General features: G+C 52.2%; 1 protein-coding gene across 1 annotated transcript; it reads right to left on the bottom strand.

Annotated features, from left to right (window-relative positions):
* Nucleotides 1-3: 3 nt before the first annotated feature.
* abca5 (ATP-binding cassette, sub-family A (ABC1), member 5) lies at nt 4-26,028 on the bottom strand. Its single transcript, XM_067244687.1, has 38 exons — nt 25,971-26,028; nt 25,235-25,398; nt 21,030-21,222; nt 20,347-20,520; nt 19,342-19,439; nt 18,754-18,980; nt 17,953-18,094; nt 17,113-17,301; nt 16,850-16,997; nt 16,453-16,630; nt 15,844-15,902; nt 15,246-15,532; nt 14,903-15,022; nt 14,497-14,635; nt 14,134-14,224; nt 13,868-14,007; nt 13,611-13,730; nt 13,236-13,443; nt 12,007-12,173; nt 11,609-11,736; nt 11,104-11,241; nt 10,754-10,867; nt 9,350-9,520; nt 8,644-8,757; nt 8,390-8,527; nt 8,150-8,218; nt 7,913-8,004; nt 7,679-7,802; nt 7,275-7,392; nt 7,042-7,133; nt 6,424-6,599; nt 6,195-6,270; nt 5,640-5,734; nt 4,691-4,810; nt 3,987-4,139; nt 3,453-3,532; nt 3,312-3,367; nt 4-3,139 (listed from the first exon to the last, which is right to left on the bottom strand). Exons 1-38 carry the CDS (start codon nt 25,981-25,983, stop codon nt 2,999-3,001), a joined length of 5,052 nt encoding a protein of 1,683 aa, XP_067100788.1. The 5' UTR covers nt 25,984-26,028; the 3' UTR covers nt 4-2,998.
* Between the last annotated feature and the right edge of the window lie 37 nt (nt 26,029-26,065).

The raw sequence follows: 26,065 nt of genomic DNA on the forward strand, positions 1-26,065 counted from the left end.
AGATTTAGCTTTCACTTTCTTCAATATTTATTTCCAGTGGTGGGGGTATGGGGATCTTACTTCAGTATGATCAGGGTGCTTCAGCTAGACTGGGTTAACTTTGATTATAGGAGCACAACACAACAAACATCTCAACAAAAGTCATAAAAAATAAAATCGGTGCACAAAAATCTTACAAATATTGCATAATATACATTATATAAAACTCCCAGATATAGTGCAATAATACCACCACCAGGGAAAAGGAAACTGTTTGAGAATCTTTTCAGTTTTCATTACAAATAGCATTTCTATGACAATGTATTGATCGCCGTTTTACGGGGAGTACAGAGTGAAATCAAAGAATGTGAAACCTTCTTAAAGTTGTGTCTGATGTAGGTGAGAATGCATTCCTTTTCTCATTGCCTGGTCTGGAGAAGTTGCCAGAGAAGGGCAAATTTCATCTGTTTTAATTTACTTGTTGGTGGCTACAAGTACTGAAAATCCATGTACACACAATACAATATTGCATTTAGCCATGGAATTAGAGAGTTAACAGAATGCTTATGACCACTACACACATCTTAATATTGTACTTGGGAAAATATGTTTTTGATAGCAGTTCTCTGAACATAATCCTTTATAGGACAAAACCGTCAGACATTCTAATTTGGCCATCCTTGCATCAGGCTACATGTGCAGAAAGGATTTTCCCTCAGATGAAGATGTTCTGCTCACATGTGGGGGTCGTTCACTACTCAGATGTTTAAAACAACCTCCAAACATAAACATGTTAGTTTAGTTTGTAGCAAACAGAAGCGTAAATAACAAAAACCAAATGAATACTTTCCCAGTTAAAACAAACTTTTTTAGGGGTGGGGGACTTTCCCCTCAATAGACATAGTAACAATAACAATCATAAAATATACCAAACCTCAATGAAACTACACCCATTTCAAGTAAATTGTTCTATTATTCAACACCCCAAACACCAAACACTAGACCACAACAAATACTTGCAAATCTCCACATTATGATGAAACTATTTTAAAACCAGAAACATCTAGAAGCGTCTGTACTCCACCTTTAAGAGCATGAATCCAGTTCTAGTGGATAAACATGGAAACATTAGTTGGGACAAAAAGTGTTCAAAGGCAAAAGGGACTAGATGCATTTTCCTCAATGACAATCCGTGCCAAATGGAGCTTAAAACATGAGAAGAGAAGTGAAGGCCACCTGCTGTCTAAAACCAGTACTTGATTCAGATTTCAGAATCAAGGCTGGACTAAAAAAAATATTAAGACTCCTCTCCACATCAAAAAAGCTTGTTAAGACATCAATAAAGTGGATTGGAATCAGATTCAGGACAATGCCTCCTTACAAAGGAAGCCGTTGGGATCACACCTTTCTAGAAAAATGACTAATTGTGAAAACAAAAACTTTTAAGTAGTCGCAAGGGAATCATGTCTTGCTTGAAGTTGTATGACACTGATGCGGCACTAGAGAACATTTCTGGCATCAGCGAGTGATGTGACATTAAAACCAGCATGGTTGTTCAGGTCAGGAGTACAAAAGAAAAAACAATAAATTAATTTTTCATTGGAGACACTGATAAGATGACAAAAAAATAAAATCAAAATATGACGCAACTGGATGGGATGAACTCCTTTCCATTCAAATAAAAACGAAGAAACAACCCTTTGGATATCCTTCTCCCCAAAAAAACACCTGAATGTCGAAGAAAAAAGGTACAACTTAGCGATTTGCCGTTTGCACTGACAAGCATCCTCTCAAAAGAACAGTACCCGTTATATCAAATACACAGAACAGACACACCAAGAAGATATATTAAATAGAAAAACACGTGTGAGTTGACATGGCAATGGAGTGACAGCGAGAAATCAGAGCAGAGGGGGAGAAACAGCCTTCACCTCTTAAGAGAAACTTCTTTCCATCTAGGCGTCACACATTCGACATTTTCACAGGAGAACACTGACTTAAAAACACACAAAACACTCCAGACACACCAAATAACCTTCCCCAAACGTTTGGATCGGTACCCAGTGGTAAATGTTTCAAGAAGTCTGTATGCTACATGTTTTGGTGTGTGCATATTCCAAACTACATTCTCCCAGTTCTCTCTCTCAGGCTGTGACGAGGAAAGCCACCAGGAGGGGGCAGTGTGAGTCCTCCCCTCACCCTCACGTCACCCATGCACCACCCCGAGATGTCGTTAGTACAAGGGCCGGATCGTTCCGTCCTCTCATGCATGCTGGGCTACTCAACCCAGGCCCCTCCCTCTGGGTCACATGGGCCTGGTAACTGACATGCATGCTGGTGTGTATAGGAGGTTTGTCTCCCTCTGTCTGCCTGTCTCTTTGTCTCTCTAGAGAGAAACCCTAGAGAGAGACAGAGAGAAAGACAGAGAGAGAGACACAGAGAGACAGAGAGAGACAGAGAGACATAAAAAGAGACAGAGAGAGAGAGAGACAGAGAGAGAGGGACAGAGAGAGGGACAGCGTGGGGACACACAGTACCTAAAACCCTTTTTGGCCCAGCGAACGTGTGGGGCTGGGGTTCTGCTAGTGGTACCGTTAACGGCCTTCAGAGGGCAGAGCAGGGGGAGAGGTCGCTGGGTTTCTCTGCTACACAACAACAGAAGAAAAAAAGGCCTCCAGAACAGTCAGCAGAGCGCTGACTGGTCTCGCCAGCAGGGGGCAGCACAACAAACAACTACCAGGCTATGCAAATATAGTTCACATGCTACAGACACTAAAAGAAGGTGTCGTTGGCGACAGGTCCAGTGCGCTCGTGTGTGTAGGATCAGGGGGTGTGGCGTGCGCAGTGCAGAAGAGCGGGCCACTTTGGTACTGTAGTGAACGGAGCCCAACTTGTAGCGTTGAAAAGAAGGAGAGACTTTCACAAAGGTCTGAAGACACGATCCAACCAGGCTGTCCTGATCCTCCACACGGTGCTGTCCGCGGAGCGCGGCCGGGAAGAGTGAGAAGGGACTCGGCCCTCACAGCTGGTGCACGATGCTGTCCGTGTGGTTGGCGGGCACAGGGCCGTCCTGATGCAAGCGCTGCCACTGGAAGGTGGTGCTGAGGGAGCCCACCTCCTCCTCCTCGCTCTCTTGCTCCTTGGCAAACTCCATGAACACCTGAGGAGTGGAGAGGAGAGAGAGGAGAGGAGAGAGAGGAGAGGAGAGGAGAGAGGAGAGGAGAAAAATGAGGAGGAGTGAGGAGAGGAGAGGAGAAAAGAGCGATCCATGTCGATACCAATCTTACAGGTGGATGACCCCTTCAGCATTGACCACCAAAAGAAAACCTTACCTGCTCTAACGTCGACTGTGAGAAGTTGTACTCTTCAAAGTTGAAGGTTTGCTTAGCTGGAGGCAGAGGGGAGGGGGCAGGGCATTACAGTCTGAACACAGGAACACCAAGAGGGCGGGCAGAGAGTGCTGTGTGACTCACCGCTCTCTAACTGAGAGAAGGACTTGGCCAGGGATTGGACATCCTCCATGGGGATCTTGTAAACCATCAGAGTGGCAAAGCTGCAAGATGGAGCCGGCAGGCTTTAGAGTCTCATTAAAACACACACACACACAGGTACACACACACAGGTACACACACACAGACACAGGTACCACACACACACACACACACACACACACACACACACACACACACACACACACACACACACACACACACACACACACACACACACACACACACACAGACACAGGTACCCACACACACACACACACACACACAGGTACCACACACACACACACACACACACACACACACACACAGACACAGGTACCCACACACACACACACACACAGGTACCCACACACACACACACACACACACACACACACACACACACACACACACACACACACACACACACACACAGGTACACACACACACACACACACACACACAGGTACACACACAGGTACCCCCACCCCCCAGGGACTGAGGAGCAGCCGTACTCACCTCTCCTGCCTGGCAGCGTGGGGGAAGATGCGGAGGATCTCCTGGTGCAGCAGCGCCACCTGCTGGAGGCCTGCCAGCTCCTCGCTCAGCTTCACCTCCAGGCTGTAGCCTCGCCCGTACCTGCTCTTCAGGTGCTGGATGGAGCCGATGCACCTGGAGAACAAGACGCACACCTCAGAGTTTCTCCTCGCAGGCCTGTCTCCTGCACGCATGCCGTGTGAGCGGGAGAGGGCCGCTGAGTTGTTCAGCAACACGGCTCAGTGCCAAGGGGCAGGTTTCTAACTCGAGGAAGGTAAGACTTCCTCCTTATTTGTGTGTGAAATCGATGTTGATCAAACTTGAACTGGAGGAAGTTCAGACAAGCTTTTCGTATCTTAATTCATTTTTATAGCACCTGTGTCTTTTATCCTTTATATAAACCATCACTTACTTTACTTTCTCAAGACTCTTAGTGTACTAAGAGTCATATACTCTACACACCAGGGCAGCTGAGGTTAGGAGGGCAGCTGAGGTTAGGAGGGCAGCTGAGGTTAGGAGGGCAGCTGAGGTTAGGAGGGCAGATGAGGTTAGGAGGGCAGATGAGGTTAGGAGGGCAGATGAGGTTAGGAGGGCAGCTGAGGTTAGGAGGGCAGCTGAGGTTAGGAGGGCAGCTGAGGTTAGGAGGGCAGTGTTTGGATGGTGTGCGGGGTGAAGCGGAGCCTGACCTGAGCTGACCAGACACCATGATGGCGACCCGGTCACACACTGCCTCGGCCTCATCCATGTAGTGTGTGGTCAGGACGGCCCCTCGCTGGCGGCTCTTGAACGCAGCGCGGATGGCTCTCCTGGAGACGAGACCCAGGGGGATTAGGACCCAAGACCCCCCCAGGAGAACACACACACACCTAGCCTACACACGCACACACACCTAGCCTACACACACACACCTAGACTACACACGCACACCTAGCCTACACACACACACCTAGCCTACACACACACACACACACACACACACACACACACACACACCTAGCCTACACACACACACCTAGCCTACACACACACACACCTAGCCTACACACACACACACACACACACACACACACACACACACACACACACACACACACACACACACACACCTAGCCTACACACACACCTAGCCTACACACACCGTTAGAGAAATTAAGGATGTAACCTTTATACTGCATGAAAAGTGTGGAAATATTTCCTAACTAATAATGTGTTATGAAAACTGCTCTGGCGTGCAAGATAGATATGACACACTCAAGGCCTTCCTCACAGTCTCATCCACAACCCTGATAAACCATGTTAGTTCCTTGAACTAAATATCACCTCGTAGGAAGAATACTATCATCAGCTAGACAGCTGCTATGCAGGGGAGGAGGATTCTCACCAATGTTGCATAAATAATCATGCATGAAGACTAGATTTTAGACAACTCTGAACCGAGTCAGACTTGTTTCCCTGCAGGCAAGAATAAAACTATTGGACTTTCTTTGAACCCGACGACTGTGCACTTCTTGAGAAATATTTACCTAACACACACACACACACACCTAGCCTACACACACCTAGCCTACACACACACACACACACACACACACACACACACACACACACACAGGTGTTTGTAATGAGGTGTCCTACCAGATGCGTTGTTTAGACTTGGGGTCCATCCCTGTGGAAGGCTCGTCCAGCAGCACGATCTGAGGGTTTCCCAGCATGCTTAGGGCAAAGCATAGCTGACACACACACACACACAGTGAGAGGAGAGACAGCATGACAGAGTGGTAATCTCCATGTTTGTGCTTGGCTAGGCATGGCAGGTTTAGACACTGTGACCCTTGGCTGACACTGCAGAGCTGGGATAACATCACAGGAGGAGGAAGTACTTCAGCTATTGGATCTTTTAATCCTATACCTGCGGAATTATTAACTGTGAAGCCCAACGCTGGCTGTGGTGTGGAGAGCTGGCTGTCTGGATTACTGGCTGGTTTACTGGCTGGCTGGCTTACTGGATGACTGGCTGGATGACTGGCTGGTTACTGGCTGGTTTACTGGATGACTGGCTGGCTGGTTACTGGATGACTGGCTGGTTACTGGATGACTGGCTGGCTGGTTACTGGATGACTGGCTGGCTGGTTACTGGATGACTGGCTTGTTACTGGATGAAAGGGCTGGCTGACTGGCCGGCTCTCTTACCTTCCTCTTGAGGCCTGCTGACAGGTTCTTGGCCTGCTTGTTCAGGTGCTCTCTGAGCTCCAGGGCGTTCACCACCCTGAGACACACAAGGAACCACACACACACGACCGCTCAACGCAAACCACAACCTCGAAAAGGATCCAACATGGAGGGGAGGCAGGGGTGGGTGGAGTGAGTGAGAGAGGGAGGGGTGGTGTGGTGTTGGTGGAGGGAGAGGTGGGTGGGTTACCGTCGGATGATGCCTGGTACATCCTGGCCACGGAGGCCCTTGACGGCAGCGTAGATCTCCAGGTGCTCCTGCAGGGTGATGCGGGGCCACAGGGGGCTGTCCTGGGGGCAGTAGCCCACGTGGTCCAGGGGGTTGTCCACAGGGCGGAAGTCTGTGCTGTAGTCTCCCATCAGGACCTGTGCAGGAGATGGTGTGTAGAGAGGTAGGTAGGCAGGTAGGGAGGGAGGTACAGTTAGGTAGGTAGATGAGATGACAGGATGGTAGGTAGGTAGATGGGGAGAGGTGAGATGGCAGGTAGGGAGGTAGGTAGATGGGGAGAGGTGAGATGGCAGGTAGGGAGGTAGGTAGATGGGGAGAGGTGAGATGGCAGGTAGGGAGGTAGGTAGATGGGGAGAGGTGAGATGGCAGGTAGGGAGGTAGGTAGATGGGGAGAGGTGAGATGGCAGGTAGGGAGGTAGGTAGATGGGGAGAGGTGAGATGGCAGGTAGGGAGGTAGGTAGATGGGGAGAGGTGAGATGGTAGGTAGGGAGGTAGGTAGATGGGGAGAGGTGAGATGGCAGGTAGGGAGGTAGGTAGATGGGGAGAGGTGAGATGGCAGGATGGCAGGTAGGCAGGTACCTGTCCAGCGGTGGGCTCCGTGTCTCCTGACAGCATGTGCATGATGGTGCTCTTCCCTGCTCCGTTGGGGCCCAGGATACCCAGCACCTCACCTGGAGTCACCATGGAAACACATAGGGTTACACAGGGGGTCACTAGGCTAGGCTACTAGATAGGCTACTAGCTAGGCTAGGCTACTAGCTAGGCTAGGCTAGGCTACTAGCTAGGCTAGGCTGCCCTGAATGAAGCTGTACCTTTGCGGACACAGAAGGAGATGTTCTTGGTGGCCACCGTCCTCTTCTTGTTGAGGGAGAAGCCATCGCTCCTGCACTTGTACTGCTTCCTCAGGCTGTTGGCCACCACCACCGGCTTCTGAGGGGGGAGACGGGAGAGGAGGACAGGGGAGAGAGGGGGGAGCAGAGTCAGTCAGCACACTCTGGAGTCTGCCTCAACAAGCTGCAGGACCAGGCCTCGGGCGCTGGTAGGAGGTTTTCTCCTTCAGAGGTCAGAGGTCAACAGGAAGTGGCGGGGCCCACGTTCTGAGACCACACGAGATTTAGTGACCGTTCCAGGTGTGTGTTTACGTAACAGCATAGTTTGAGAGTCCCCAACTCACAACTCCTCGCTCACACACACCTCCTCACACACACACACACACCTCCTCACAACACTGGCAGGTGAGGGCCTCCTTGACGCGGGCCTTCTCCATCTTCACGTCCTCATCCTCGTTCAGACCCTCCTCGAGGTTCCTCTCCACCTTGGCCTTGGGCTGAGAGGAGATCCTGGAGGGGGGGGGGGCACATGGAGGTCAGGGGCTGAGGATGATGTCTATGTGTGTGTGTGTGTGTGTGTGTGTGTGAGGAGCTGTGTGTATGTGTGAGCAGCCTCTCACCTGCAGAACTGGTCGTTCTTCATGGTCCTCCCTCCGTGTCTTATCTCCAGGTGGCGCAGCAGGAACAGCAGGACGATGCAGTGCAGGTAGGGCTGCACACACACACACACACACACACACACACACACAGAAGGGGGAGGGGGTCCTTTATTGGGGGGGGTTACCTGGACCCTATCAGTCTGTTCACTTTCTCTTCTTGTCAGGTTAGCCACACACCGGCTAGCGTTGCAGACTTACTGACACCACTGCGATGAGGAGGTTCTTCCACAGGAAGTCTTCTTCAGAGACTGAAGGCAGGAAGGTGGCCTGTCGGTGGATGAAGAGACCATTATGAACACACACACACACACACACAGAACCTATACCGTTAGCTGCACCTCAACCACTGTAGTGTATACCCCTAACCCTGTGTCATCAGACCCATCCCACCCCACACACCCCACACCCCACACACACACCCACAGCTGGAGCTCCTACCTTGGTGATGCAGTTGAGGCAGCCCATGAGGGGGTACAGGGGGTTGAATAAACACAGAGTGTTGTGGAGGATTCTCATTAGGCCTGAGTTGTCGTTCACCAACGACAGCTGGACCACGGAGGCAGACATGACACACGCCTGGGACACACACACACAAAGTAAGGAAACAAAAGTCACTGCATTACCATAGGTCCCCTCAGATCCCCTGGTCAGGTGCTTGAGGAGTTTAGGCGTTGAGACAGCAGTTCTCTCACCATCATGGAGACCACGGAGAAGAAGTCTCTGTTGCTCTGCACGCGGGTGAACATGAAGGACACCACGTAGGTGAACAGGATCATGGCCGGCCCAAATCCTACCAGACACAGCACCTGGAGGAGGAACACACAGGTCAGGTCAGGCTGTTCTACCAGACACAGCACCTGGAGGAGGAACACACAGGTCAGGTCAGGCTGTTCTACCAGACACAGCACCTGGAGGAGGAACACACAGGTCAGGTCACGCTGTTCTACCAGACACAGCACCTGGAGGAGGAACACACAGGTCAGGTCAGGCTGTTCTACCAGACACAGCACCTGGAGGAGGAACACACAGGTCAGGTCAGGCTGTTCTACCAGACACAGCACCTGGAGGAAGAACACACAGGTCAGGTCACGCTGTTCTACCAGACACAGCACCTGGAGGAGGAACACACAGGTCAGGTCATGCTGTTCTACCAGACACAGCACCTGGAGGAGGAACACACAGGTCAGGTCACGCTGTTCTACCAGACACAGCACCTGGAGGAGGAACACACAGGTCAGGTCATGCTGTTCTACCAGACACAGCACCTGGAGGAGGAACACACAGGTCAGGTCACGCTGTTCTACCAGACACAGCACCTGGAGGAGGAACACACAGGTCAGGTCAGGCTGTTCTCAGCTGTTACGGGTGTGGGAAGGGGTGCGTGTGTGTGTCACTGACCACAGCGGTGAGGTTTCTGGAGGTGAGCAGGTTCCCGGTGTGGAAGCTGAACAGGATGCCGGTCATGCAGGACAGGATGAGGTAGTAGAAGGGGATGTCCACGGCTGCCTGGCCGCACCAGTAGGCGGACGGGACCAGGCCCGAGATACGCAGCGTGGACCGACACTTGATCTGGGACGCACACACAGGAAGTCAGGATAAAGAGGTCATCGAAACACAGGAAGTCAAGATAGAGAGTTCATCCAACCACAGGAAGTCAAGATAGAGAGGTCCTCCAACCACAGGAAGTCAGGATAGAGAGGTCATCCAACCACAGGAAGTCAGGATAGAGGTCATCCAACCACAGGAAGTCAAGATAGAGAGGTCATCCAACCACAGGAAGTCAGGATAGAGAGGTCATCCAACCACAGGAAGTCAAGATAGAGAGGTCATCCAACCACAGGAAGTCAAGATAGAGAGGTCATCCAACCACAGGAAGTCAGGATAGAGAGGTCATCCAACCACAGGAAGTCAAGATAGAGAGGTCATCCAACCACAGGAAGTCAGGATAGAGAGGTCATCCAACCACAGGAAGTCAGGATAAAGAGGTCATCCAACCACAGGAAGTCAAGATAGAGAGGTCATCCAACCACAGGAAGTCAGGATAGAGAGGTCATCCAACCACAGGAAGTCAGGATAGAGGTCATCCAACCACAGGAAGTCAAGATAGAGAGGTCATCCAACCACAGGAAGTCAGGATAGAGAGGTCATCCAACCACAGGAAGTCAAGATAGAGAGGTCATCCAACCACAGGAAGTCAAGATAGAGAGGTCATCCAACCACAGGAAGTCAGGATAGAGAGGTCATCCAACCACAGGAAGTCAAGATAGAGAGGTCATCCAACCACAGGAAGTCAGGATAGAGAGGTCATCCAACCACAGGAAGTCAGGATAAAGAGGTCATCCAACCACAGGAAGTCAGGATAGAGAGGTCATCCAACCACAGGAAGTCAAGATAGAGGTCATCCAACCATAGGAAGTCAGGATAGAGGGGTCATCCAACCACAGGAAGTCAGGATAGAGAGGTCATCCAACCACAGGAAGTCAAGATAGAGAGGTCATCCAACCACAGGAAGTCAGGATAGAGAGGTCATCCAACCACAGGAAGTCAAAATAGAGAGGTCATCCAACCTCAGGAAGTCAAGATAGAGAGGTCATCCAACCACAGGAAGTCAGGATAGGGCGGTCATCCAACCACAGGAAGTCAGGATAGAGAGGTCATCCAACCACAGGAAGTCAAGATAGAGAAGTCATCCAACCACAGGAAGTCAAAATAGAGAGGTCATCCAACCTCCTGTGGAGGAATAATTTGCTTTCGGTGTGAATACAGCAAGAAGAAAAGTGAAGTTAGTGTCCCTCTGCCCACCTCTCGGTCGCGGGTGTGGTCCATGCCGAAGTAGGCTGGCATGCCGGCAGCCAGCATGCCCAGGATGATGGCCTCGATGTAGACCACGGCGTAGGAGATGGAGTCTGGGATTTGCTACAGAGAACATGGGGAAGAGGAGGGGGGAGGGGGACAGGTCGGAAAATGTAACTCCTTCACATCACGGTTTTGTTACATTTCTAGTCACTGTTCAGGTAAGCTTCACCTCCATTCACTTAATGTACCGTACTGGGTGGAGGAGGGGGGGTTATGCATAGTACCGTACTGGGTGGAGGAGGGGGGGTTATGCATAGTACCATACTGGCTAGAGGAGGGCGTAGTGGAACACTCACGTAGTCGAAGGGCTTGGTCCAGGTGTGGATGTGTCCGGTGCCGTTGAGGCCGCGCAGGATGGCGTTGCTCAGGACGTTCACCGCCATGGGCAGGGAGTGGACCGTGGTGCTGTTGAACGCTATAGTGTATCTGAAACCCTGCTGAGGCCAGGCAGAGAGGAGAGGGGAGGGGGGAGAGAGTTACAGAGTGAGCAAGAGAGAGAGGGCAGGCAGAGAGGAGAGGAGAGGGGGGAGAGAGTTACAGAGTGAGCAAGAGAGAGAGGGCAGGCAGGGTGAGGGGCAGGGAAGAGGGTAAGAGACAGTGAGAGAGAGGGTGAGCGAAAGAGCAAGAGAGAGTGGGTGAGAGAGAGGCATCGGTTCTCCTCTCCAACATATCTGCGACGTTGCCAGGCCAACAAGCAGCCCTCTGACCTCAATCAGGGTAAGTGGTGCAGAATGGGGGGCCCTTGTTGTAAGAGCCCAGCAGTAAGATGTGTAATCAGGGGGCAGGCTGTCCTGGGCTCACCTTGCTGGAGCCCGACACGCTGATGGCAGCACTGTGAGGAGCTGCCATCATGTAGTCAGCCTGCATCATCATCTCCACCTGGATGTTCTGGGACTCCAGGTTACGGATCAAGTCAGAGATGTCGGACCCTGCGGAGGAGGGGGCGATTAAGGGTCCGTCTAGCACGTGTCTTAGTTATGTTCCAGAAGGGTTGTTTGTTGCTTGGGTTGTGCTAATGATGTAGTCTGAAGACTGACACCGATTCAAGGCAGATGTGAGGCCTGTTTATATCTTGGAAGACACGGATATATAAAAGAAGACATAACGGAATAGGTATTGATGACTGTGATGGGGTAGGGTGACATTGTGGAGCGTGTGTGTGTGTGTGTGTGTGTCTGCAGCGTGGTGGTCTTGCTGACCTGAGGAGTTCTGGACCAGCAGGCTGGTGACGTACTTCCTGGGGCTCTGGTTGCGCTTCAGTAGGTAGATGGGCTGGAACTCACGGTCGGGGGAGTGGATCTGGATGTTGCCTGTGGCCAGGGACAGAACCAGCAGCGCACCCAGGAACACCAGGAACAACATCAGCCTGACGGAGAGAGGGGGGAAGAGAGAGGGGGGGAAGAGAGAGGGGGGGTAAGAGAGAGGGGGGGGAAGAGAGAGGGGGGGGAAGAGAGAGGGGGGGGAAGAGAGAGGGGGGGAAGAGAGAGAGGGGGGGGGAGAGAGGGGGGGGGGAGAGGGGGGGGGGGAGAGAGGGGGGGAAGAGAGAGGGGGGGGAGAGAGGGGGGGAGAGAGAGGGGGGGAAGAGAGAGGGGGGGGGAGAGAGAGGGGGGGGAGAGAGAGGGGGGGGAGAGAGAGGGGGGGAAGAGAGAGGGGGGGAAGAGAGAGGGGGGGGAAGAGAGAGGGGGGGAGAGAGGGGGGGGGGAAGAGAGGGGGGGGAAGAGAGAGGGTTTCAAAAGTATAGAAAGGACAAGATGTAGAACTGTAGGTGATAATAGTTGACCTCAGCATGGCCTCAGGGAAATCCAAAACTGTTTTCGCAAGACAGTATGTTTATTCACAGTTAATCCACAGTGCGTGGCTTTGGATAACAGCTGAATGAAAACATGATGGTTCGTGTCCTGGTGACAGGGCTGGGCAGCGCGGGGTGACGGGGCAGGGAAGCGCAGGGTGACGGGGCAGGGCAGCGCGGGGTGACGGGGCAGGGCAGCGCGGGGTGGCAGGGCAGCGCGGGGTGACAGGGCAGCGCGGGGTGACAGGGCAGCGCGGGGTGACAGGGCAGCGCGGGGTGGCAGGGCAGGGCAGCGCGGGGTGGCAGGGCAGGGCAGCGCGGGGTGGCAGGGCAGCGCGGGGTGACAGGGCAGCGCGGGGTGGCAGGGCAGCGCGGGGTGGCAGGGCAGGGCAGCGCGGGGTGGCAGGGCAGGGCAGCGCGGGGTGACAGGGCAGCGCGGGGTGACAGGGCAGGGCAGCGCGGGGTGGCAGGGCAGCGCGGGGTGGCAGGGCAGGGCAGCGCGGGGTGGCAGGGCAGCGCGGGGTGACAGGGCAGGGCAGCGCGGGGTGGCAGGGCAGCGCGGGGTGGCAGGGCAGGGCAGCGCGGGGTGGCAGGGCAGGGCAGCGCGGGGTGGCAGGGCAGGGCAGCGCGGGGGCGTACGTGTAGATGAAGGCCTTGCTTTCCCGCTGCATGCTGAGCATGTGCAGCCAGGCCACCGTGCTGAACTGCTGCCTCCACAGGGCATGGCCCGACACGGCGTCCGGGCGGCTGTCTGAGAAGGTCAGCAGGTGCTGGTCTGTATCGTCCAGGGAGGACGCGTCGCCCTCGTCCTCCGCCTCCGCCTGCTCCTGGTTGAACACACTGTAGTCTGAGGACAGGACAGGAAAAGACAGACAGCTTGTTACATGGCATTTTCCATGACATGCTCAGTGAGAGCCCTTTGTGTTTGCGTTGGTGTAACTTAGAGAGAGGGTGTGGCTAGAGGGTGCGTGGTCTCAGAGGGGGGCGTGGTCTCAGAGGGGGTCGTGGTCTCACCAGCCTGGTCCACCTCAGACTCCGCCTCCAGACGCAGAAACACATCCTCCAGCGTCGTCATGGAGACCCCGTAGCTGGCGATGCCTAGGTCAGGCCTGCAGTCAAGCTCAGAGAACAGACCTGAGGGAGGGAGAGAGAGAGAAAGACAGAGAGAAAGACACATCCATTATAACCTTGGTAAAGAAGACTTTGCCCCAGCAGTAACAGCGAGCCGGACGCTCAGTGTCATTATGAAACCACGTCCTCTGTCCTCTGACCTGAAAAGGTGTCCATGCTTTCAAAAGGAAGCGTGAAAGTCAGCTCCGCCTCCTGTTGCCGTGACAACTGGGCCTTGGGGACGTGGTGCTTGACCAGAGATGTAACACAATCCGCCTCGCATCCATCACCGACCGACATCCTAAACGAGGGAATTAAAAAAAGAAAGTATCATCGTCGACGCCGCCTATATTGAATTTAAAAGACATATCATATCTCCTAATCATTGTGTTCTGTGACTTGGAGAGAGGTGCGGAGGTGGCCTTGCCTCAGGTGGTAGCCGACCCCACACTTGGTCTTCAAGTAGAGGGACGAGCCCACACACTTCAGCTGGCCCTGAGAGATCACAGCTTTACGGTCTGGGAGGGAGACAAGACAGAGGGAGACAGACAGGGGGGAGAGAGAGAGAAAGAGAGAGACAGGGGGGAGAGAGAGAGAAAGAGAGAGAGAGAGAGAGAGAGAGAGAGAGAGAGAGAGAGAGAGAGGGGGGAGAGAGAGAGGGGAGAGAGAGAGGGAAAGAGAGAGAGATGTGTCCTTGAAGTCAGTGCCCTTGAAACCCACCCCAGTGAGATTGTGCTGGGAGAGGGTGGTTGAGGTGATGTGTGTGTGGTGTGTGTGTGCGTGTGTATACCAGCCAGGATGTCAGCCTCGTCCATGTGGTGTGTGCTGAGCACAGTGACCCGTCCAGCTCTGCGACTCTTCAGCAGCGACCACACCTGGTGTCTGGAGCAGGGGTCCATACCTGCTGTGGGCTCGTCCAGGAGCAGGATCTGACACACACACACACACACACAAGCAAGAACACAAGAAACAGTGAATCTTCCAATATTCCGTATCGTACATGAGTTCATCTGTAGCCACCTATGTGTGTGTGGTCAGTTACCTTGGGGCACCTATGTGTGTGGTCAGTTACCTTGGGGCACCTATGTGTGTGTGGTCAGTTACCTTGGGGCACATATGTGTGTGTGGTCAGTTACCTTGGGGCACCTATGTGTGTGGTCAGTTACCTTGGGGCACCTATGTGTGTGGTCAGTTACCTTGGGGTCTCCCAGGATGGCTATGCCCACAGACAGCTTCCTCTTCTGACCTCCGCTCAGATTCTTGGCCTGGGCATCCATGATCTTCTCCAGGTCTAGATCCTTCAACACTTTGGTCACCTAACAGACACAAACAATACACAACCATAAACTAACATGACGATACTCCTGTGTAACTGTTAACCCACAATACAAATGTTTACTGGTTAATACTGTAATAAAAAAAATAAAAAAATAAAAATACAAGTTTGAAAACAGATTTTTCAGTCAGAAATCGTCATCACATCTTTTATGTGAACGGAACCAAAAGATTCAAAACGACCATCGACTCATAAGGACTCACCTCTGCGTTGATGTCGGCGGGCAGGATGCCTTTGATGGCGGCGAAGATCTTCAGGTGTTCCTCCACAGTCAGGACGTCGAAGATGATGTTGAACTGAGGGCAGATGCCCACCAGCTGCTTCATCTCCGAGCCCTCGGCCACCTCAGCCACCGGGGAGCCGTAGATGGTGGCCGAGCCGTCGCTGGGCTGGCAGATGCCACACAGGATGTTCATGAGGGTGGACTTGCCCGCTCCGCTGTGCCCCAGGAGGGCGGTGATCTGGCCCTCGTAGATGTCAAAGGTCAACCCTGGTGTGGGGAGGGGGTTAGGGGAACGAGGGGGAGGGGGGAAGAAGGGTCTGTCAGTGGATAACTGTTCGCTGAGGAATCGTATCGAGTGAAAATTCTACTGCTGTATACATTTCCTTATAAGACATCTAACTATAAAGACATGAATGTGTGTGTGTCTCAATCATATACATTTGCTAAAAGAATGTCAGGTGTACAGCTCAGGATGTGCAGTGTCAATTGCGAAGTCGTTTGGGTGAGCGGTTCGCCAGAAACAACAGTTAAACGCTACTCGCTGCCACGTTGAGCTGCACCAAGCCCAACGCCCTCACCTCTGAGAGCCTCCACCATGCTGTCCTTCTCCTTGTAGACCTTACGGATGTTGTTGATGCTGCAGGGAGGGAGCAGAGGTAAACAGTCAGGCACAGTGTCAACAACCCACAAGTGTTGTCTGGACTTCCGGCAGTTCTGTCTCTGAGTGGCTAATGGGCCCATGGTCACAGGCAGTTCTGTCTCTGAGTGGCTAATGGGCCCATGGTCACAGGCAGTTCTGTCTCTGAGTGGCTAATGGGCCCATGGTCACAGGCAGTTCTGTCTCTGAGTGGCTAATGGGCCCATGGTCACAGGCAGTGATACCAAGCAAGCCACTCTGCAGGATCAAGTTCCCATTGATTTCCTCTGGAAACTCTAAAAGCCTGGCTTTTTGTCTGAGAATGTCGATGACCAGGGCCTGAATGTGTATGCTTTCAATAGCCGTGTGCCCATGCCATATAGGTATGCTAACCTAGCTTGACAGACCAAACTGACAATCTTCTAATAAAAGTATTGTCCTGGGTAATACTGAATGAGGGTGCATTATTGATGATGAAATCCATAGGGACAATTCATACGGATATATTTCTATACAGTTCATACCATCCACCCCTATATCATGTTCCTACCGGATGACTTCCTTTCCCCTGAACTCTGAAGAGACGGGCTCCACAGGTTCGTCCACGCCAGGGGCCCCGTTCACCTCCATCTCGTACACCGAGCTCACCTCCACGTAGCGCTTACCGCGCTTCGACCAATAGGACGGCTTCAGGAAGTAGAGCAGGGACCGCCTGATGCCGAACTCACCTGGGTGAGGGATACCAACCAGTTATGCATCAACACACCAGGAGAGTGTGACCGAGCGAGAGAGAGTGATTGAGTGAAAGAGTGATTGAGTGTGTGTGTGTGTGAGTTTGCGCGTGCACGAGAGAGAGAGAGAGAGAGAGAGAGAGAGAGAGAGAGAGAGAGAGAGAGAGAGAGAGAGAGAGAGAGTGTGTGTGTGTACCTACGTACGTATGTACGTACCTGGCAGCACCTGGTCCAGATAGAGCGCCAGCAGCAGGTAAAGGAAGCAGTCGAGGACCAGCATGAGCAGGGGCGCGTAGAGAGGATGGGGGCCGTTCAGCAGGGTGGAGAACACTGCTCCATCTCCCTGGGCCTCCAGGTACACCACCTACACACACACACACACACAAACACACACACACAATGGGGTGGGGGGGTGAGACAGATGAACTGGGGGACGATCATAACACAAGTGTGGGGGTTGCCAGGTTGGTGCCAGTCACCTGGGCGATGCCGATGGAGAAGGCGCTGGGGGAGAGCAGGCACATGACCCACACCAGCGGCTGGGGGAAGTCCTTCATCAGCACGGTGAACAGGGACAGGCAGCCAAACACCACAGTCAGCATCGAGCCCACCGTGCTGGCAAACTTGGGCTTCTTAAACAGGGGAGTCAGCATGAAGGAGAAGAAGATCTGTGGAGAGGATGGGGGGGAGAGAGAGACACAGAGGGAGATAGAGGGGGGGGGAGAGAGAGAGACAGAGGGAGATAGAGGGGGGAGAGAGAGAGAGACAGAGGGAGATAGAGGGGGGGAGAGAGAGAGACACAGAGGGAGATAGAGGGGGGGAGAGAGAGACAGAGGGAGATAGAGGGGGGGAGAGAGAGAGACACAGAGGGAGAGAGAGAGAGAGACACAGAGGGAGATAGAGGGGGGAGAGAGAGAGAGACAGAGGGAGATAGAGGGGGGGAGAGAGAGAGAGACAGAGGGAGATAGAGGGGGGGAGAGAGAGAGACACAGAGGGAGATAGAGAGATGGGGGGAGGGAGAGAGACACAGAGGGAGGATAGAAGAGGGTGTAATATATCTTGTCACAGCCAGAAAGCCTTAGCGCTAAATGTATCTTCCAAGGATAGGACACAGTATGGTGAGGCCTAACATCAATTGGGAACCCAAATGAAGTGTCAATCTACAGTCTAATCCCCACACATCCCGTTTCTCGACAAGAACTTTGAGGAGCCGAACAATGACTTAATCCACGATGAAGAGGTTCTCGCTGAGGGGTTTTGAAACGAGGACTTACGACGTCAACACAAACTCTGGTTCCCTGGTTCAAGGCGCTACTCACAGAGGAGATCCCGTAGAGGAAGATGAGGAGGAAGATCACCAGGAAGTGACTGTTGGGAAAGAGTGCGGTGTACGTGGCGATGACAGACATCAAGAAGGACATGGTGGTGACCAGAGCGGCGTACAGCAGTCCCCATGACAACCTGGTGGGCCAACACACACGACCCGTAGAAGTGAGATCATCTCCACTTCTAATCTAGTAGGACTTGTTTCTAGTATAAATGACATCTTCATTTACATGTACAAACATTATTTTAATAAATCTAATTAGGGAAATGTTTTTACTACGGTGGCAGCCGAATGTACTTGTTTTAAGCGTCACACACACACACGGGGACACACACACAGAACATGGACAGTGGCGTTAGCTGTTGCTAAGCATGGGAGCAGGCTACACCCAGTCCAAGGAGCAAGAGGCCCCCCCCCCCGAGGGCCCCGCCCCCCCCCCCCGAGAGGCCCCGCCCCCCTACACCCAGTCCAAGGAGCAAGAGGCCCCCCCCCCCGAGGGCCCCGCCCCCCCCCCCCCGAGAGGCCCCGCCCCCCCTACACCCAGTCCAAGGAGCAAGAGGCCCCCCCCCCCGAGGGCCCCGCCCCCCCCCCCCCGAGAGGCCCCGCCCCCCTACACCCAGTCCAAGGAGCAAGAGGCCCCCCCCCCGAGGGCCCCGCCCCCCCCCGAGAGGCCCCGCCCCCCCTTCACCCAGTCCAAGGAGAAAGAGGCCCCGCCCCCCCCGAGGGCCCCGCCCCCCCCGAGAGGCCCCGCCCCCCTTACACACAGTCCAAGGAGTAGGGCGTGGGAGCTCACCAGAAGGCAGAGTCGTACAGCCCCATCATGCTCATGGTGTCTTTCAGTCGCCGCTCCTTCTCAGCCGCCACGTTGACGATGAGGAAGGTGACGAAGGGCGTGAAGGCCAGGACCAGGTAGATGGAGATGAGCGCGTGAGGGAACTTCTGCACCTCCACCGAGCCGGGCTGGCCCATCATCACCACACGCATGTCCATCTCACTCCACACCTGCCGCTTGGTCCGCACCTGGCCTCGGGAACACACACACACGGACACACACACACACGGACACACACACGGACACACACACACACGGACACACACACACACGGACACACACACACACGGGGACACACACACGGACACACCCACACACACGGACACACACACGGACACACACACACGGACACACACACACGGACACACACACGGACACACACGGACACACACGGACACACACACACACAGACAGTGGCGTTGGCTGTTGCTAAGCATGGGAGCAGGCTACACCCAGTCCAAGGAGCGATCTACCCAGCCTGAGGAGGGTATGGAAGGTTCACTCTGCAGAGCGGCCTGGATGTTCATGTTGATCTTTGTCCCGTCTCACCTGAATGATGGCAGCGTCGATAAGAGACTGGAGACGCACGAAGCCTGAGTGCCAGTAATCAGCTGCTCTGCAGTTCACTGACGTGTCGAAACAGTCGGCTGTGGGACACACACACAAACAACCTCTGTGTAAAGCGTTTGCAATTTGCACTGTCTGACAACATCGCCCATATACATAGACCCAGAGCTGGGCTGTAGAGAACAGACAACAGTCGCTCCTACCGATAGACCCAGAGCTGGGCTGTAGAGAACAGACAACAGTCGCTCCTACCGATAGACCCAGAGCTGGGCTGTAGAGAACAGACAACAGTCGCTCCTACCGATAGACCCAGAGCTGGGCTGTAGAGAACAGACAACAGTCGCTCCTACCGATAGACCCAGAGCTGGGCTGTAGAGAACAGACAACAGTCGCTCCTACCGATAGACCCAGAGCTGGGCTGTAGAGAACAGACAACAGTCGCTCCTACCGATAGACCCAGAGCTGGGCTGTAGAGAACAGACAACAGTCGCTCCTACCGATAGACCCAGAGCTGGGCTGTAGAGAACAGACAACAGTCGCTCCTACCGATAGACCCAGAGCTGGGCTGTAGAGAACAGACAACAGTCGCTCCTACCGATAGACCCAGAGCTGGGCTGTAGAGAACAGACAACAGTCGCTCCTACCGATAGACCCAGAGCTGGGCTGTAGAGAACAGACAACAGTCGCTCCTACCGATAGACCCAGAGCTGGGCTGTAGAGAACAGACAACAGTCGCTCCTACCGATAGACCCAGAGCTGGGCTGTAGAGAACAGACAACAGTCGCTCCTACCGATAGACCCAGAGCTGGGCTGTAGAGAACAGACAACAGTCGCTCCTACCGATAGACCCAGAGCTGGGCTGTAGAGAACAGACAACAGTCGCTCCTACCGATAGACCCAGAGCTGGGCTGTAGAGAACAGACAACAGTCGCTCCTACCGATAGACCCAGAGCTGGGCTGTAGAGAACAGACAACAGTCGCTCCTACCGATAGACTCAGTGTAGTCGCTGGGAGGGGGCAGGTGGCTGGAGGGGAAACGCAGTCTGTATGAGGTGGCAGAGCTGTCCAGGAACACCACCCCGACGTAGCCCAACGGCTCGTACAGACTGGCGTTCTCCAGGTCCTCCTCGCTGGAGAACATCTCCAGGTGGTCCTGCATGCCTGCAGTCACACAACAGGGAGAAACACACACTCAAAACAACTGGATAACGTTTTCAAGTAAGATGGTGGGATGTGCCACAAGGGTCCTAGGGAACACTGTCCTCATCCTAGAACGCCTCCACAGATCTGGTTCTGAGGTGTGTTCTGGAGGGCTGGAGGTGTGTTCTGGAGGGCTGGTGGTGTGTTCTGGAGGGCTGGAGGTGTGAGGTGTTCTGGAGGTGTGTTCTGGAGGGCTGGAGGTGTGAGGTGTTCTGGAGGGCTGGAGGTGTGAGGTGTTCTGGAGGGCTGGAGGTGTGAGGTGTTCTGGAGGTGTGTTCTGGAGGGCTGGAGGTGTGAGGTGTTCTGGAGGGCTGGAGGTGTTCTGGAGGGCTGGAGGTGTGAGGTGTTCTGGAGGGCTGGAGGTGTGAGGTGTTCTGGAGGGCTGGAGGTGTGAGGTGTTCTGGAGGGCTGGAGGTGTGAGGTGTTCTGGAGGGCTGGAGGTGTTCTGGAGGTCACCATGGGTCACTTACGCATCTCCTGGGCCACCTCTTCCATGATGTGGTTGGTGACATTGGTGATGGGGGTGTAGCCCAGGACGCTGATGATGTGGTTGTCATCCTCCTTCTCCAGCACCATGGTGCTGATGCCCCCGTAGTAGACGTGGGGGTTGAGATTACTGATCAGGATCAGGAGACCCAGGAGCAGCAGGGGCAGGATCAACTCCTGCACACCGTGGGGGACACAGGTCAGACAGGGGCTGTTTGGCCATGGAATGTTGTTGTTTTTTTAACCCTTGTGTTATCTTCGGGTCATTCTGACCCATCAGTCATTGTGACCCACCGTCGTATTGCGACAAATTTACCTCATACAAAAACAAAGTGAAGCATTTTCTTTTAACTGTCGGGCTGTCTCAGACCCCCCACATTGGAATGGTTAAAAGAAAATTATTTTTATTTGTTTTTGTATTGGGTAAAATTGGGTAAACACAACGATGGTTCGTTATGAACCTTTGGGTCATGTGAGCCGAAGGCAGCACAAGGGTTAAAGGCATATCTAAACACTTTGAAGTGATACATTCTCATTGTACATGACTGCCTTTGAGTTCCAAAAAGACATTCTCCACATGATTAGGACCTATGATAACCAGAGCTATTCTAAACATTTCTGATGTGACCACACTTCGAGAGGAACAGGTGAGGAAAACTGAGACACTGGGGACCCTGTCAATCCCATGTTTAAGACCAAGATGACACATTTTTTCCAAATGGCCCATGAGCAGACTGGATGACTGTGCTTAGTCATGACTTTGTTTGGCTCGTTACCAAAACCAGGATTATGTCTCAGCAGGCTGCTGTTGTGGATTGAGAAGTTTATTCTCCTTAGAAGGATTCTCAAAAATGGTCAGAGACGGAATATCTTTCAAAGTCAGAATCAGAATGGGATTTATTCGCCATGAAAGTTTGCACAGACAAGGAATTTGCTTTGGCAGGAAGGTGCATACAGTAAACATATAGGGACCTAAAATGTAAATATGTCAAGATGGCTCGATGGTTTATTCTGCACGGCAAGACAGGATACACAGAAGACACAAAAAGCAATCACATTTCCTTGGACATACGTTAAGCATCACACACACACATGAGGACAATCCCCCGCCCTGCCTGCTACCATTACACAACCTTCTAGAAGGTTCTTTAACCTGTTCATATCAACCCCAAACCTGCGTGCACATCCCCTGACTGCTCAAGTGTTGATAAACTTTTCTCTCCTCAGAAAGCCCCCTCTCTACATGTCCTCATTTCATCTCAACTCCAGTTCACCCCAACTCTCAGCCGGCCAAACCCTCCATCTCCCACGATCTCTCAATCACCCTGGGATCTGCGACGGTGACCCCTTTATCCTCTGCCAGGAACCTCGGGGTTACCATGGATGACGAGCTCTCCCTCACAGCCCACATTGCTGCAGTCTCCCGGTCGTGTAGATTCACCCTCTACAACATCCGGAAGATCAGGAGATACCTGTCTGAGCACTCCACCCAGCTGCTAGTCCAAGCACTTGTCCTCTCCAAGTTGGACTATTGCAACTCGCTGCTGGCTGGTCTCCCAGCATGCGCAACCCGCCCTCTCCAGAGGATTCAGAACGCTTTTGAGACATGACTCTGGCCCTTGGGTCCTAGCTTCCTGATCTGTCACAGCTGTAAGCTATCTGGAACCCCCCTCCTTTCATGCACAACAATCTTGTTGACTGTCGAGCAGGCCTTTTGTTATGCAAGTCTTACTCATAACAGGCCACACTGCTCAAGATACACACACTCTTTTCCCATCCTTAGCCTGCCAGGCCAACCTCTCCCTAGACCTCTTCTCTTTACTGGTTTGAGCCTGTTCTTTGGTGTAATTCTTACTGAGTAGGCCTCATCTGCATCTCAGGTCCCTGACCTGTCCCACTGGATGCCACCCTGCCCAATAATCAAGATTCAACAACACTGCCTAGACATTGTCCTGGGAACTAGTGAGCTGAAACTGTCAGTGTAAGTGTGAGCTTTTGTGTGTGAGTATGAGTGTGTGAGCATGTGTGCGTGAGCGTGTGTGAGTGAGTGTGCGTTAGTGTGGGTGTGCTCTTCTCCCTGTACACCAACAGTTGCACCTCCAGTCATCCGTCCGTCAAACTCCTGAAGTTTGCGGACGACACCACCCTTATTGGGCTCATCTCTGGTGGAGACGAGTCTGATTATAGGTGGGAAGCGGCCAACCTGGTGACCTGGTGCAGCCAGAACAACTTAGAGCTCAATGCTCTTAAGACAGTGGAGATGGTTGTGGACTTCAGGAGGAACACAGCCCCACTCACCCCCATCACCCTGTGTGACTCCCCAGTCAACACTGTGGAGTCCTTCCGCTTCCTGGGCACTATCCTCTCCCAGGACCTCAAGTGGGAACTGAACATCAGCTCCCTCATCAAGAAAGCACAACAGAGGATGTACTTCCTTCGGCAGCTGAAGAAGTTCAACCTGCCAAAGACAATGATGGTGCACTTCTACTCAGCCATCATTGAGTCCATCCTCACCTCCTCCATCACCGTCTGGTACGCTGCTGCCACTGCCAAGGACAAGAGCAGACTGCAGCGTATCATCCGTACTGCTGAGAAGGTGATTGGCTGCAATCTGCCTACCCTCGAGGACCTGCACACCTCGAGGACCCTGAGGCGAGCGAGGAAGATTGTGGCCGACTCCTCCCACCCTGGACACTCCCTGTTTCAGTCACTCCCCTCCGGCAGAAGGCTGCGGTCTATCAGGACCAATACCTCACGCCACAAAAACAGTTTCTTCCCTTCCGCTGTTGGCCTCTTCAACAAGGCCAAGGGACCACACTGACTCAAATGACTTATTGCTTAAAACACACTGCTTTTGCACTGCACCACAACATGGTATCTTGTACATTTGTATTTTTTGTAATATTTGTATTTTTGTATTTTTATATTGTAATTTACGGCAACTTATATTTATCCCACTTAGTACTGCTAGTTTATGTACCCTTAGTATAGTTAGTCCACATATTTAAATTTTAGGTATATGTTTATTGTATGCACCTTCCTGCCAAAGCAAATTCCTTGTCTGTGCAAACTTTCATGGCGAATAAATCCCTTTCTGATTCTGATTCTGATTCTGATTCTGATGCTGGGGTGGGTTGTTTAGAAATCGAGTGTAGTAGGATTAGAAATGTAGAATAGACTCATTTTAACAACTGTATCATCCTCAAATTAAAATCAATAGTGCTGAACTGGAATTCCACTCAGACAGGCCCAACATTGCGTAAGGTGCTTAGGCCTAACGTTCCATTTAATAACGCTTTAGAAGAAGTGCAGCCACAGATCAAACCGATGGCCGACTGTGCTGTTCCTCTCGTGAACGCAGACTACTTGACTTGACAGCATGTAAGAATTTCCTGCCCTCAACAATCTAAACATGCACCTCGTTCCGGGAGACCCTCAAATACCACCACCAGGACGAGAAGATGAAACGGGGAGACCCATTAAAAATGCATCGGTGCAACTTAAGTCCAAATGAAAAATGCATAGCGCTACAAGGCAGGACGTCAGAGTGGGGAATAGGGGGTCGGTGCAGTGCCTGAAGAGGTGTTTCATTTATTCAATCCTTAATCAGAGGAGGAGGATGAGCCAGCGAGAGGGGGGGGGGGGGGGGGGGGCTGTGTTGCTAGGCAAGAGGAAGTTGCTGGTCACAAGTTTTCTAACAGGTGTGGGAGAGGCCAAAGTTAAGAGCCTGATGTCGCGGGGCTCCCAGAGAAACGCAGGACTGTGACCCCAGGATGTTAACGCCTCAGTAAGTGGCTGACTGGGGCAAGAGGATGTACAATACAATCTGCCTGCAGCAAACAGTCCTAATGGGACCAGGGATGTGAGTGCCCATTTTCAATTATTCATCCACTAATTGTAGTGACATACACACAAAGTATCCCATTTAAAATATAATACCACTACAATAATAAATGTAGCAGAAACACAGGAGTGTAATGGGCCACATTATTGATTGATCATCTAATGAGATCCAACCCAAAATCCGCTCTGATGCCAGAGTAAAACCTTGCACGAGTGAGACTCAAACAGTCCTGCTACCTTGTCAATCTAAAGCTTGCTAAACGATTTCCTTTAAGGAATAACAGTGGTTTGGTCCCAAACAGACACGTGCTTAATACACACAGTCAATAATAAAAATGTATGGCACCTGCAAGCTCTGTTGCTTGGTCCTCCATTTGATCAGTAAATTCTTGTACAGAAGACTTTTTGTTTGATTCCAAACGCCTGCATCTCTTCTATTTAAAGGTTGCATACTTCCAGCATGCTGCATCTTGCTGGCGCATGAACGTGCCTCCCCAACGTTGGGCTCAGCTGTAATGCAAACAGATCAAATGACTTAAATTACACATAACCCTTGCAAGGCAGCCCACACTAAAAAATATATGTGAATTGCCAGCGTATTAGCTAGCGATATTGATTAGCTAGCTAGCTAGAGCTACATGTAACCAACTAACCTGGCATCCACATTAAACATAGTCACACTGCTGTGAAACTGCCATAGCATGAAAGAAGCAGGAAATCAAATTCGTATATAAGGCTTAGACTTACTACTAGGTAGCTAGGTACCTAGGATAAAAGCACTAACGTTGTAGCTAGACTACCACAGCAGCCAGTTAAATGCGAAATGTACACACTGCTAGCCAAGATTAATATTTGGGCTATTTGTAAATGTACAATTTTGTTTTGAGTAAGTTATAACATAATAGCAAACAATTCAATAAAACGTTCTTCTGTTTTAAGTGATAATATACCACTGAAATACGGCTAGCGTCTCTGGCAGTTTACAAGCGGTACTAAAGCTTCACAGCAAATGTAGTGTCAGGTATGACAAGAAATAACTAATTGCTTGGCTCACAGTGCTAGGAAGTAATGGTTTTACTCACGTATGAAATACATTAAGGCATGTCTTTCATATCATTTGTTGTTTTGAGTACAGCTGCCGCAGGTGCGGTTTTATGAAACAAGCTAAAATGTGAAC

The sequence above is a fragment of the Osmerus mordax genome, chromosome 10, assembly GCF_038355195.1.
Source record: "Osmerus mordax isolate fOsmMor3 chromosome 10, fOsmMor3.pri, whole genome shotgun sequence".
NCBI lineage: Eukaryota > Metazoa > Chordata > Actinopteri > Osmeriformes > Osmeridae > Osmerus > Osmerus mordax.

Coding starts and splice junctions, on each gene's coding strand:
- abca5 (XM_067244687.1), bottom strand. Junction 7,803..7,912: donor AAGAACGACCAGTTCTGCAG/GTGAGAGGCTGC, acceptor CCCCCCCTCCAG/GATCTCCTCTCAGCCCAAGG. Junction 6,600..7,041: donor CGGAGCCCACCGCTGGACAG/GTACCTGCCTAC, acceptor TCTCCTGCACAG/GTCCTGATGGGAGACTACAG.